The sequence below is a fragment of the Cornus florida genome, unplaced genomic scaffold (genome assembly GCF_030987335.1).
Source record: "Cornus florida cultivar Cherokee Brave unplaced genomic scaffold, ASM3098733v1 CherokeeBrave_3.0.0_Hap2_Chr11, whole genome shotgun sequence".
Taxonomy (NCBI): Eukaryota; Viridiplantae; Streptophyta; class Magnoliopsida; order Cornales; family Cornaceae; genus Cornus; species Cornus florida.
The window spans coordinates 139053517-139068125 of record NW_026775581.1 but is presented as its reverse complement, the minus strand read 5'-3'; the positions used below and the strand labels follow the sequence as shown (position 1 = coordinate 139068125).

Here is a 14609-nt window from a genome sequence, read left to right as displayed (position 1 = left end):
GAGTTAATTATGATCATGCAATGCATTCATGTGGGATCAACACAGGTTCCACATGAATGCATCAAAATGCAAAATATGATCACATTTAACTTGATTAGGGTCGTCAGCTAATTAATCTTCCCTGTTCTGTATCCTGCGGTAGCGTACCATTTTTATAGTGGAATAATCTACTATTTGCATTCACATACTAGCTGTAAAACAATGTGTATATATTATATTTAACTTTTATTTTCCGGCCCATAAATAAAGAATGTGTGTTCTCTTCATCGATCATACAAGAATTATAGAATCAATGTCATGTAATCAACTCATGGACAAAAAAATGCACCATATATGTATAATATAATATATATATAGTAACAGTACTAACACATCATCATGACCTTAAATTCATCAAAATTGAGGACACCATCACCATTGAGATCAAATTGAGCTATCATCACCTCACATTCATCAATAGTAGTAGACTCTCCCAGCCTACTAAGTGTCCTCTTTAAGCTCTTGGGTGTAATACATTCACAACCTTCCATCTCATACATCTTAAAAGCCTCTCTCAAATCTTTTACCTTCTCATCTTCTGTTACTCCATCAAGTAGTCTAACGAAGTCCTCCAACCCCAGCAGCCCATCACCGTCCGAGTCCATCACCAACACCGCCGCCTCTGCATCCGCCAGCTCAAGCTCTCCGCCTATTGACCCCACACAAAGCTGCAGCTCTGAAGCCGATATCTTCCCATCTCTGTTGTCATCAAAACGATTGAATACGTATTCATATTGCTTGTATTTGTCCATTAATTATATTGCAAAAAGTTTAAACAACAATCAATGGACTTATCAAGATATTTAAATACATGTACCAGTTGGATTCTGTAAAAGAATTCTGTTAATTAAACCAAAAAAGAGAAATATATAACCTAATATGCCTCCACAATGAGCTGAATATATTGTATAACTGAACGAGGTGTGTATGAATATGTAAAAGAGCTAGGTGAAGAAGGGAGGAGGTTTGCTGCTCAGGCTTGAGCTGATCTGCAAAAGAGGTTTTCCATTAGATTTTCTGTTAGTTTTGTGATATATATATACACACACATATCTAATGCCGCGTCTGGAAAGTTGACCAAGAAATTTGTAACAGGAGTTGAAGAAAATATGAGGCTTCGGGGTAATTTCGTAATTAGGAAGAAAAATAAGAGCCGTCCAAGATGCGCCAAGTCCGTAGACTCCGTACTGTTGGCATCAATTAGATCATTCAAAGAAAGGAATTTGCGAGGAAATGATCAGTTTCACTAAAAATTCCTTCAAGACAACAAATAGTGAAATTCAAAATGATCTAGAAGTGGAATATATATATATATATATATATATATTGCATGTAATAATTAACTGCCATTACCGGATAAGCACTAGTATTAAATATATATACATGTTTATTGCACCGGCAATATTAATTGGTTCTTTAATCTCACAGGTGATCCGTGTGATTCTTGAAATACAGAGGTCAAATGATGGAATGTCCCCGCGAAGCATCATGATTCACAAGTTTGCACGGATTGTTCATGATTTCTTCTACAACTTAACAATGGGTTTAGCTAAAAAAATATTCATAACATATGGTATTATCAAATATGCTTTCTTTTATTACATGGTATTCTGACTATTTTTTGTATAGTTGGACTAACACGGAGTTTTTGTCTTGCACCCGGTCAACACGAAAGTTTGGCTTAATTAGCCTTTTAAGGTTGGAGTTGAATAAAAAAGGAATCTGGTGGTTCTGGTTCATTTGGTTTACTAGTTGTTAGATTAATGAAAAGTTTGCTTACCAATTAAAATATAATAAATAAAAAGATATTAGTGTTTTAACTGTTTTTCGGTTCGACAAAAGAAAAAAGTTTGGCTTAGGCGGCATGAATAGAACTCTCTCCTTCTTATGTTAATATGGACCAATAACAACATGGCATGTTTTAAAAATAATAATAAAAAAATTAAACTTAAATCATTCGAATCTTTTCACGGGTCATCCAGAGACCTGGTAACCGGTTCTCCCATCTTTAACTCACTATTCTGAAACCCTAATATTAATCCTCTCTTCCACCAATCGACCTCCACCACCTCCATTGCTTGCCACCTCCTCCATTCCCAAACCCTAATCTTTTACATCCAATCTTTAAAGATGATTCAAGCCACCACATTCGTTGCCTGCTATCTCTGTTGCAACTCCATCTCCAGAATGACTCAAGAGGTCTCCAGAATGACTCAAGAGGCCAACTAATTAAATACGTTAGTGGCATTCAAAATTTTGAAATTTATCACCACATGTTACAATCTAAAGCTAAATTGATTTCCTTAAACTCCATTGATAATTGGAGTCTTACAATTGTAATTAATTTACCATGTTTGTCCTAATTGTTTAGTTTCTTTTTTTGTAACTAATTGCAATATGAAGGGTTTGCAATAGAAAATCTCAAACACATAAGGAAAAAATATATATTTCCTTTTGAATGATCGGCAAAAAGATCAAAATAATTTTATTAATTATTTTTTAAAAGTTTTAGACACATATCATGTTTTTATTGGTTCATATCAACATTAGAAGGACATTCCTATTTATGCGGTCTAAGCAGTGTTCTTGAACAAATCACAAACAATGAAATTTTACCCCGGAGAAATACAAATCAGTTGACTTGGGGTTTGGGATTAATTATTAAATGATCAACGTGTGGAAGCCGCCAAATAGTGCAATTAGGGGTGGTAAATTATGCACGACAATACGACATGACAATACGACATGAACCGGACATGAGTTAAAAGGGTTTGGGTTTGACATAAACGGGTTTGGGTCATAAAAGGGTCGACACGATTAACCTGTTTATTTAATCGTGTCGGATTAGAGATGGTTCAAGCCGCTACATTTGTTACCTGCCATCTCTGTTGCAACCCCATCTCAAAAATGACTGAAGAGGCCAGCCAATATGGTGGGACGTGGATTACCCATACCACGAATGTGGATTAGCCATACCACGAATAGGATTCATCAATAATATTTGCCTACGTACAGTTGTATAGCTTTCGTTCAAACCCATCAAGAACTGCATGGTGCGATCTCTGTCTCTATATCCTTCCAAGGTCTTGTTAGAATCACAAGTGCAATGATGTATTAGAGAATAAACATTCAATTCATCCCACAACCCCTTTAACCTTAAATAATAAATTGTGATAGAATCCTGACCTTGTGATATAGAAATAATCTTTTGTTGGGGTTCAAAGATTCGAGGGCCATTATGCTGAGAAAACCTTTCCTCAAGTCTCTAGCTATTTCTGCATAAATGGCGTCACCTGCAAGTTCTGGGATGATGGCATTCACGATCCAGGAGGCCACCATGTCATCGCATTGCTTCCAATCCCCACAATATGTTCCTAAAATCTGCATCCTTTTTTGACTGCTTTAAGATTGCTCCATTAACAAAACCAGACTTGTTTTTCGCACTAAGAGCCTTCAGCATAGCCCTACTCCACATGGTATAGTTGTCTCCATTCAACAGAGAAGACACTAAAATAGCCCCTAGATTATCTGAGGGTTGAATGGTATAAATGTTTTTCTTAGTTTGATCCCCCATTGCAAACGGGTGTCAAACAAAATAACTTATCTCAAAAGAAGAGAAAACAAATGTGTCAGACGATATGGATGCTCTGATACCATGATGAGATTTAGGAAGTGGAGGAGAAGAAATAAAACTATCGTGTATTGCTTCTGAAGGTTACAATACATATATACAACTTTGCAACATTGCTAACTATGGGAAATAAGACAAAAAGGAAAGTACAACTAATGGAGAAAATACAACAAAAAGATAATTGACTACATAATTGATTAGCATGAAAATTAGGAAACCAAATCAGAGAATAAATGGTGATGAGTCAATTATATTCTTAACATAATCTAAAGTCAAATTGATTTCTTTAAATTCTATTGATAATTAGAATCTTATAATTGTAATTAATTTATCATATTTGGACTAATTGTTTAGCTTCTTCTTTTATAACGGATTGCAATATGAAGAGTTTGTAATAGAAATTCTCAAAGCATAAGAAAAAATATATATATATCCTTTTGGATGATCTATTATAAGATTTAAATAATTTTTATTAATTATTTTTAAAAAAAAAATTTAACACATATCATATTTTTATTGATCCATGTCAAGCATTAAAAGGACAGGAGAGAAGCATTTTTCTTTAACAAATCACAAACAATGAAATTTTACCCATTCAACCGGAGAGATCCAAATCAGTTGACTTGGGAGTTGGGATTAATTATTAAATGATCAACGTGTCATCTGTCCGACCATTCAACTCTCCAATAGGTGTGGAAGCCGCCAAGTAGTGCAATGTTCAATGTAATTTGGTTTCTTACATCATTTTTTTATTTTGGTTGCTCCACTAAACCAACGACTCGATATGCACGTGGACCCATTGTAGCTGATAATGAAATCATCCAGTCATATTCTTAATTATCGAACAAAATGTGGGTAACACAACACCCGGTTAATGGCAATAAAGTAATATTGAAGTGAAACTGTCTCCATTCCTAATCCTAGTCTTCTCTTCATCCTCATTTCCTCCTCCTACCATCTCTCTCTCTCTCTCTGCCGTCATGGTCGACTCTTGCCACCTGAGACTGGCGGCGCCACCATAGACGCATCTCCCTCTTATACTCCTCGCATGAAGAGCCTAAGATGTATGCTTGTGTTTATCGCTTTATATTTATATTCATTGAATTCTTTTTCTTTTTTTTTCTTGGCCGTGGCTGTCAGTTCCTGACACATAGATTATTAATTCTTCATTCTCCCGTCATTTGATTTCTGAATCATCACACAATATTTGTTATTAAAAATATTAGTCATACTTGGAATGTAAATCTAATTATATTACCTATATTTCTTCAAACACAAATTTAACTACGATTCTCCTATCCCTCATTCCACAAACTGGTGCTTCTTTTGAATTCTTAATATGTTATTAATTTTCCAGTTTCTCTTCTATTGTACATCTTGTTTCAATTTCCACAACACCCTTGGAATTTGTCAGGAAGAAACATAGAGAACAATCTTCAACAGTGTTATAACTTGGAAAATTAAATAGCTCGGTGCCGTTAAAAGGTCCATTTATCATTAAATAAACTCGGTGACAAATCCCCAAATTGCGGTCTAATGCACAAATTAGAACGAAAATTCCTCTACAATACAAATTGGCAAGTTCATATTTGAAGAAATATGAGAGAAACAAAGCCGTCAAACAAGTAACAGATAATACAGAAATGTTATTTACAACTCTATAAAACAACTAATCCCTCTCCTCCAACCCAACCCTGAAAAAAAAAAAAAAAAAAAAGAGACGACAAAACAACCGGGTTATACAATTATTTGTTCTTGCTAGCCATATATATATATATATTTATATATATAGTTCTCGTCATTCATCCATTTGTTCCCAAAAGGAATCAATTTGACAATCTAAGCTGCTGTTGGGAGTATGTGCATTTTGGAAGCTATCTGATGTTTACAAGTATAGGCAAATCCTGTCAGCCAAGTCCAGCATTGCTACTCACTCTTCATCCATACCTCCCGAAGAAGTTCATACCTGACAGTATTCCGAATGCCATTTTCATTTGATTTCCAACTAGGTTTTGTTGGAGTAGGTGAACCCCGAAAGCTGTCGATGATTGAACTTAAAGGTGAATCCAATTCATCAAGCTCATCATCGCTGGTGTACGATTTCTTGAGCACTAAGGACCCACTCCTTCTCAGCTGAGATTTCTTTCCATTTTCTCCTATAATACCTGAAACTGAAGCTGCTGAAGGTGACAAATAAACTATAGGAGCTGCAGTGCATGGAAAGTTTGTTATAGAACCTTCTTCAGCTTCAAGAGGATCCTGAATCAAAATAAAATCAGAACAATTTTTTATTGTGACTCAAGAATAATTGTTGTTGTGGCAAGACACAAACCCAGGCAATCACAAGGTATTTCACAATTTTTGCCACTACAACTACCCTCAGTGATTTTACTTTCACAATTTAATTACATGCTTATCATTCAAAACTACTATAGTACCAGAATGACATATCTTTGCCATAAGAATTATTCATGCAAACTCTGTGATTTTTCATTTATTTAATTATTTTAATTAACAAAATCATGGAATGAATTAACTTTAGAAGCCACTTAAGTTTAACTTTGCACATAAAGCGAGTAATGAAAACAGAAGACAGATTTCTTTTGAAATGGACAAACCTCAGAATGTTCCAGAGCTTCAAGCACAACCTTGGGAATTGGATCTGGGCAGAACTCGTCTGGGACAAAGTTCTTGAGAACCCTCCTGATTAGCAATGCCCCAAATGTAGGGCATACCTTCAAAAAAAAATTTAAAACATTTAGCATTGGGAACAATGGTACGACATATGGGTCATGCAGACAACATACTGAGATTGGAAGGTTTTGAGTCTAGAGTTTATACCTCTTTTCTAATTGACCTACTTAGGAGCATGTCCTTTGGAAGCATCATGAGATCACTAAGAGCATTGAGAAGATGGAAAGATTTTAAAGAAGCATCACATGCTTTTCTTCCATCATCATCATCTTCATAATGGTCATTCTCATCTTCAAGTGAGTCATCATCGTCAATACCAAAAAGGTCAGTAAGCCATCTAGACCAGTTCCCAATCTGTTATTTACAAAAAAAAAAAAAAAAAAAAAAAAAAAAGGGTGGATAATGTATTCAATTACATTACATTTGCTTCATAAATGATACATCCACTCTATTTATTGTCGACACCATTTAATAACTTAGCATGAGGTGCACTATCATGTGTTGGCTTTTCAAAAGAAAGTAACACAACATGGATTTTAACCCACAATTTTGTAGGCTCTAATGTGATCCTCTCCTAGATCGACACTATGAATATGAGGAGTCTTTTGATATTCATTATGAAGGTTGGCAACCATGAATTTGGAAAAATTGGCAAGAGTTATACTTGGAAATTATGTTCTCTCTTCAAATAACAAATGAAAACACAGTAACAGATGTCAGAGACCACTGAAAAGAAAAGGCAAGGAAGACAGTCTCAAACAATGTGGAATCAGTAGCATCACTATGCATTCTCCAGGAAAATAAATTATCAACGGATATGATTAAATTTCACTTTGAGATCAGCTTGATACAAGCTTTTTGTATTTCTCACCGCATTCTTTAGTTGTGCACCAGCCCCAAAGCTTGCTTTCCCTGTTGGAATGGGAAGAACCATGGCATCACTAATGGGATCAGATACAGGATCTGTTGGAATGTCATCATCAGATTCACGAAGGATGGCATTGAACATAGCCACATCCAATCTAGCCACACATTGCTCCATTATCTAGTTAAATAAGAGAGGCCCAGCATTATAAATAAAAATAGTTATCTCAAATAAATAAATATAATTACATGAGAGATGCATATTGATGTTATATTTATCATTTTTATGGTAAAAATCAAGGTTCTGTCAGTTAACCTACGTAATCAAATATAGCTACTAACATTTAAAAAAATAAATAAATAAATAAACATTGAAAAATTGAAAAATTGGCATACCCGTCAAGTCTAACAATCAGACATTGCTCTATATATATAAATTCAAAAGATAAAGTTGATCAAATATGTGTTAATCCTAAATGCCACAATGAACACCATGTACATAGACTTTTCAAAAGTAGGTGAAGAGAGAAGAACCCAATATTTAATGGATTCATAAGGCCAGAAGGGAGTCAAAAGTCAATAGAAATAATCCCTTACTGGCCGATGGGAGATAACCTACATAATCAAATATGGCAACTAACATTAAAAAATATATATATTAAACATTGAAAATGGTATACCCATCGAGTCTAACAATCAGACATTGCTCTATATATAAAATTCCAAAAGATAAAGTTGATCAAATATGTGTGAATCCTAAATGCCACACTAAACACCATGTACATAGACTCTTCAAAAGTAGGTGAAGTATCTGTGTCGGACACACAATACTCAGACAGGGGTAATGCACCTAAAAAACATATCCAATAATTCAATATTATTGATCTAAAAAGAGTGAAATGCCTATATATTGATCAATATGTTACAAAGAGACATTAGTTTAAGACATTAGTTTACTGTACAAATATATATATATATATCTTAAGTTAGAAAATAACCCATTATGTTGTTCAGCCTATGTTACAGTTACTCAGGTATGTGTGTTGGGTGTGGGTATGTATCCACACATCGGATGTGTCGATTACCCAAACAGAAGGAGCCTATGTTTGGGTAATCGACACATCCGATGTGTGGATACATACCCACACCCAACACACATACCTGAGTAACTGTAACATAGGCTGAACAACATAATGGGTTATTTTCTAACTTAAGACCAACAATAAAAGATCCCATTCTATAAATAAAAGTTAATTTTGTTACTAAAAAGATAATTAAATTTGCATAAGATCTCAACACATAAACATGCTATCTTCAATTCACTAAAGGTCAATTTCCCTTTCTTTTTCCTTGTATGGGCAAGCTTTCAAAACACAAATCCTTTAGACGTCTTCACAAAGCCCAGATAGTGGATAATTTGAGTTAATCTGGTTACTAAACTACTACCAATTTATTATAAATGTCTTTCATTGTATACAAATTTCAACAGCTGATAATGAACAGTTGAACACCTCAAAGGAAAAAATTAATAATAATAAATAAAGTAAAATAACTTAGTACTCTGCATATACTGTCAAAAAAACACTTAAAAATTTGACTTGAATATAGGAAATTTTGTCGGTACCCCAGTTTACTTCGCCAACTTAAATAAGATGTCTTTTAAAATTGAAGATGCGACTCTGATGCCCGTTTCCAATTTAAAAACCTAAAAATAAAATAAGAAATTGCTTAATTAATAACCCAAAAATATTACCCTAGAAAATTTGTTCCTATGCATACTCTTACAGAATGCATGGTCTCCAAAAAAATAAATAAATAAATAATCCTGAAAATGGAGCAGAAGGCTATTCTGTGCTCAAGGATTGTAGGAAAGCACCAAATTGTTGTGCATACAAACACAGGATACTTCTACATGCACTGTCCTCAACTGAGACATAAAAGATGGAATGCCAGTATAGAGCTCATGCAACAGGAATTTAGTGCTGATTTGGCTCATTCCCTCAGTTTTAAAATTGGTCCCACTTCAATGCATCCAAGGGCCTTGAGATACTCTGTCCTTGAATTCGGCTCACTCCTTGGTTTAAAACTAGTATTCTATTTCAAAACATCTAGTTGGTACATTTTAGAAGCTATTGAAGATAAGAAACAAGCATAATATATGAATATAACCATTATTATGTATTTTCATGTCCCTATATTTTTAAAAGTAACACTCTAATTTATACAATAAAGTACAGAATCCATTAACTGTTTGAGCCATTATATTGTTCAGTTATTCAATATCTCATACATAAGGTTACACTTAAAACCCAAAAACTCAATAATTCCTTCCAAAATTCTCGGGCCACCTTGATTGGAGTTTTTCTGTTAATAATTTATGACTTGATCAAATTGTATCATCCGATCAAATAACTTTTATCACCATATGAGTTTGCAACTTAACGAACAGTGTTGGAGCTTTATGCACAAATATACCTAACAAAAAACTGGCATGTTGAGATACTAGACCCTCCCGTGTGCATTATAAAGAATTAATGGGGCATATAGATTTTACCAATCTAGCCAGCACAGGCAAGCAGCCACATTCATGTCCTCCAGCTCGAACAGGACAGAGCCTTTCACAAGCATCCTTGAAAGCCTTCTTCCAAAGTTCTAATGAGAAATTTATCAGCTCTTGATTGCCTGAACTCGATGTCCTTTCGTAGCTTTTACTCAAGTCCAAAGCCATGCATCCATTGATTGCCTTTGCAGCAGTAGACTGCATATGTGGAGTCAGAGTCTGGAAAACAGATGAGGAAAATAGGTCAGCTAATTCCAACTTGTTCTAGGTTCAAAGTAGTATTAGCTATTATTATCTAATTATATTAGTTGCCCCAAATCTTAGTCACCTAGATAAGACTGTTCAAGCTCATGGAAAAGTCTCAGGAACAATATCCAAGAGACTTTACAACCAGAACCAGATGCTATCTTCATTTACAATTTATAAGTTTGCAGAAAAAAATTTCTTTCTTTTTTCCTTCAAAAGGAAGACAGTACTTGCGGTGGTCCACAGGTCACACAAGTTTGGGGTTGTTCGGTAGGTAGATTGGGTACAAACCAAATCTTTGGAATTATTTGAGGAGAAATTTGTGAAGGGATTGCACTAAAAAGAACAATTATGAAATGACCTGCCACCAGACAGATTCAATAATCCGGGAGAAGATCCAAGCTTCAACTTTTTCCAGTGCAGATGTAAAAGCACGAGGATCCTTCCAATCATCAGAAATTTCACGTAAAGCCCCTCTAGTCTTTTTGCTTGAGGAGGTGTCATTCCATTCAAGTGAAGATGATTTCTTGTTGTTTCCCTTCTGGCCACCGGTCCTTTTGACAAATTGTAGTTGCTGTTCTGCAGAGGCTTGGCTTATAATTGCTCTCAATACAACACAATTTGACAACCAAAACGTCAACCTGCATTCAGGAGTGGAGGTAAAGAAAATGAGCTCATATAAAATGGTCTAAGAACCTTCTTAAGCAATAAATACAGTTTCATAATGCTCTACAAGAATCAGATGCAGTATCATGAACAGTCCCTCTGGGACCGTACTCCTAAATCCTCACTCTGCCAAGTCAAGTTTGTTTTGGCCTCATATACAAATTCCCATCCTGTTAACTTTTTCTGATTTTCCATGTAATGGAACAGAAATTTTCAACAGTCATCCCTAGGAGATCATTTGGGTAAGCCTAATAGTAAGTCCAAACACCGACACTTGAGGCATATTCAAATTGCTGCAAGGGACCACATTAGGGTTTTTACAGCTTAACCCTCTGATTTCCTCAATCAACCAACCAAGAACACTAATATTTGGTCTGAGACCAAACTTTTCTAGTTATCTAGTTGACAAAGGCGACACCCTTTAGAAGGCCTGTTTTCATGGGATTTGCAGAAAACCTGTGATTCAGAAAGTACCTAGGAACATCATTTCCACATGCTTTTGCAACCAAAACTAATCCTGAAACAGCACTTCTAGCTGCACTTGCCCTTGGTTGGCCATTTTCTTTGCAAGCATGAAGATAAAACCTAGAAAGGCGCCGAGCTGGAGCATGGACCTTATTTATGGAACTTCCATGCTCTGCAACAACTGAGTAAAGACCAACCTCAATAGCAGCACTTTCTCTTAATTCTCGTTCAAGGGTCCTTATTCTGTGTTCCAATTGCTGGATCTTGCTGTCCAAATAGATGCTTCTTGTCTCCGGATAAATCTTAGCATCTTTTCGTTCATTGCTAATGAAGCTTCTAACCCCATTTTGAGCATCTCCTATAATACTAACATCTTTTACTTTTTCCACAAACTGATTACTCCTGAACGATCCATTGCTCCTGCCCGTGTCAATTGGGGAGCGAACAGACTTCACATGCTTTAATCTATCATTATTTAGGACATTACTCTGTACTCCAACATTTTCCCTGTTGAAAGAAACTGCATCACTTCCGGAAGGGACTTGCTTTCTTGTATCATCATGTGATAATCTATATAATGATTCATCTTCTGTAGAATTCTTTTTCTCTTCCAGGAATTGCCTATCCTGTCCATTTTCTTCATTTTCCCTTCCGTTGTCCTGCGTAGAAGAATTCAGAAAAACATCAGTACTTGCTATCTTGTGCATGCTTCTTATTGTATGACTCCAAGCTTTATTATCATCTTCTCCATTGACAAAAGATTCAACTGAATTTGCGAAGTCCAACTTTTCATTCATCTGGGAATCTGTATCTAAGGAGGCTACTTTTGATGAAGGATCATTCAATACACTTTCCTTAGTGGACCCTTGAGCAGTACCACTAATTTCAATTCTGTCATTAGCAACATTTTCATCAATCTCTGGTGCCAAAGAGTCATGTTCATTGCTTCTTATGCTGAAGTTCAACTTTTCCTCTGTTTCCTCATCAGCTATAGATGTGGATGAAGATTGAACACCGTGGGAAACAATTTTCTTTGAGATTGAGGAGCTTGGCGCAGGAAGGTTAGATGAAGTAGCATGAATTATTACATTCTTCTCCAGATCAGAAGATGACTTTGTTGATGACAAAGAAGATGAAGTCCCCTTCAGAGTTTCATGTTGTTCACTCACAGGCTTCACATCTGATTTTGCAAGCCCCTGTTTTGAAGCTAAGGAATGCTCCTCTTTATCCTCGCCTGGGCAATCATTCATTACCTGTGATCCATTCTGCAATTTCATGCCAACCGGTTATCAAATGATATGAAACTGTGCATCTACATCTTTAAAGAGAAAATTAGGGTTATCCAAAAGATTATCATCATGCCACACATCTAACAACATTACATTACCTGCATGCAGATGTACACTGTCCTAAGGAATTGTGCATCTAATATTTATAGCTTATATGACAAACTCGGACAAGACACAGAAACATAAACATTCCAAATCAATCATATGAAGAATTAAAATGAAATGCAAATTAGTATTAAAAAAAATTATTACTACAAATAGGAGAATTGAAGAAAAACAAGTAGGGATACCTCTTCATTTTGAGGTGGTAAAACCGCATTAGACTCCAAAGCTGGAGAAGAAGCAGCCAGAGATGAGTGAGATGAGACATCATCATCCGTAAATGATGCAATCTCAGCTTCCTCAGCATATTCTTCATTCATCAAAGCAGAAACAGATTCAGCACCATTCCTTTCCAGCAATGCTTCTTTTGACAGACTGTCCCTTGATGAGGAGCTGGTGCGACCTTTCTCAACTGGCTCGATTTTAATAAACAGAAGTGGTTGACCTGTATTCCTAAAGTTCCTTTTGCAGTTCATGGGCACGCTTATGCTCAAAGTCTCTTTGACAATGCCATAGTCAGCCAAATCTATGACTGCAGTTCCCAGCAGCTGACCTCTCACTGTCCTATCCCTCCGAGGTTCGTACAAATTGAACTCTATGCAATTCTTCTGGAAAGTGTCACCACCATCCCCACCTTTAATGGACATTTCCCTTAACAGTGTTACAGGAAGTCTAAAAGACTCATTAAATTCAATTTTCCCGTCGCCAACACCAGACCCAAGGAAAGGGACAACTGAGTTAGTAGAACCAGAATTCCGATCACCATGTTCCCACTGAATTAGAACGGATCGAAGGGATCTCAATGACTGAGATGGAGGCCAAGGCTTGATCTCCAGAAGGTGTATCAGATAATCCACTTGATTTTTCCTGTTTTTCGTCCTCAGTCCCAGAACCATTGTTGCAGCAACACTGGTATCCCTCCAGATGCACAATGCAACACTTGCGTGTTTAATCAAATTCAATCACAAAACCCCTATGAAAAAAAAAAAGTAAAAGATAGATAAGTTTTTCCGGCAAACATAAAAGTGGTTTCAGAAAAATTAAACACTGCAACATGCTAAGTTCATTAAATAGAGCATAGTTACAAATTTCATTTAAAAGAAACAAAAAAGAACATTCAATAATAAATGATTTCACTTGATAATTGTTGGGTTTTTTGCGTCTCCTTAGCCATGAACCAAAGAAAACACTCCCACAAATGCATAAAAATTTAATGTTAGGACCTCTAATTTTTTTTTAAAAAAAAAAAAAAAAAAAGAAACACAAATTATTTTTCAGAAAAAAAAAAAAGGCAAGGGAATAAGAAGAGAAATGTCAGTCAAATTGAGGTCAGAAGAACTCAAATCCGTGTGTTTGAAGCTCAATTAAGGTGAAAAATCTCTGTTTGCACACTCATTGGATACTTAAAAAGCATGTGAATGAGTGAATCTATGTACAAGAAATATGTAAAATTTGTCAGTGTTGGATCGTATTTTAAGTTAGATCCAAAAAATTACCAGCACAAGGAGATGAAATCATTCAATCCCAAGCTCGAACCATCACAGTACATAACAATGCCGGCATCAAATCAACATACAGACATATATATATATATATATATATATATATATATATATATATATATAATCAGTGGAATACATTCATAAGAATTCAAACATAAACACTTACTGAGACTAAAATAGAGCTAAAAATCGGAGAAATGTGGGGAAGAGAAAGGGCAAAGCGTTTCCTTCTGTATCGGATGGTTTGGTCATGAGGCTGTGAGAGATGTATGTATGTATGTATGTATCTGAGTTTCTGAGCCTGTGAGTCGGTGATGAAGAATACCAAGAATGTCTTAAAAGAAAATAAATAAATAAAAAGCATAGCTAAGCTCACGAACAAAAGAGTATTTTTTGGGGAAAAAAAAAAATTCAGTTAATTAATTAAAGAGAAAAAGAGGGTCCCGTACCTTTCATATGGAATAATTTACATTCACAATACGGAGAAACGACAACGTTTTGACTGGCTTTATGCTTTTACCTAATGCTGTTGATTGCTTAAAATAGAGATT

At 35.4% G+C, this 14609-nt stretch overlaps 2 protein-coding genes across 3 annotated transcripts; both read right to left on the bottom strand.

Annotated features, from left to right (window-relative positions):
- Positions 1-313: 313 nt before the first annotated feature.
- LOC132284174 (putative calcium-binding protein CML23) lies at positions 314-1047 on the bottom strand. Its single transcript, XM_059786250.1, has one exon. It carries the CDS (start codon positions 789-791, stop codon positions 366-368), a length of 426 nt encoding a protein of 141 aa, XP_059642233.1. The 5' UTR covers positions 792-1047; the 3' UTR covers positions 314-365.
- Positions 1048-5215: 4168 nt separating this feature from the next.
- On the bottom strand, positions 5216-14444 carry LOC132285959 (uncharacterized). 2 transcript variants are annotated; one of them, XM_059788200.1, is made up of 9 exons: positions 14225-14444; positions 12745-13529; positions 11175-12430; positions 10396-10675; positions 9783-10007; positions 7236-7409; positions 6512-6718; positions 6289-6405; positions 5216-5929 (listed from the first exon to the last, which is right to left on the bottom strand). In XM_059788200.1, exons 2-9 carry the CDS (start codon positions 13450-13452, stop codon positions 5597-5599), a joined length of 3300 nt encoding a protein of 1099 aa, XP_059644183.1. In that variant the 5' UTR covers positions 13453-13529; positions 14225-14444; the 3' UTR covers positions 5216-5596. The 2 variants fall into 2 exon arrangements, with proteins under 2 accessions (XP_059644183.1, XP_059644184.1); XM_059788201.1 differs by lacking the exon at positions 14225-14444 and adding an exon at positions 14053-14129.
- Positions 14445-14609: the final 165 nt, after the last annotated feature.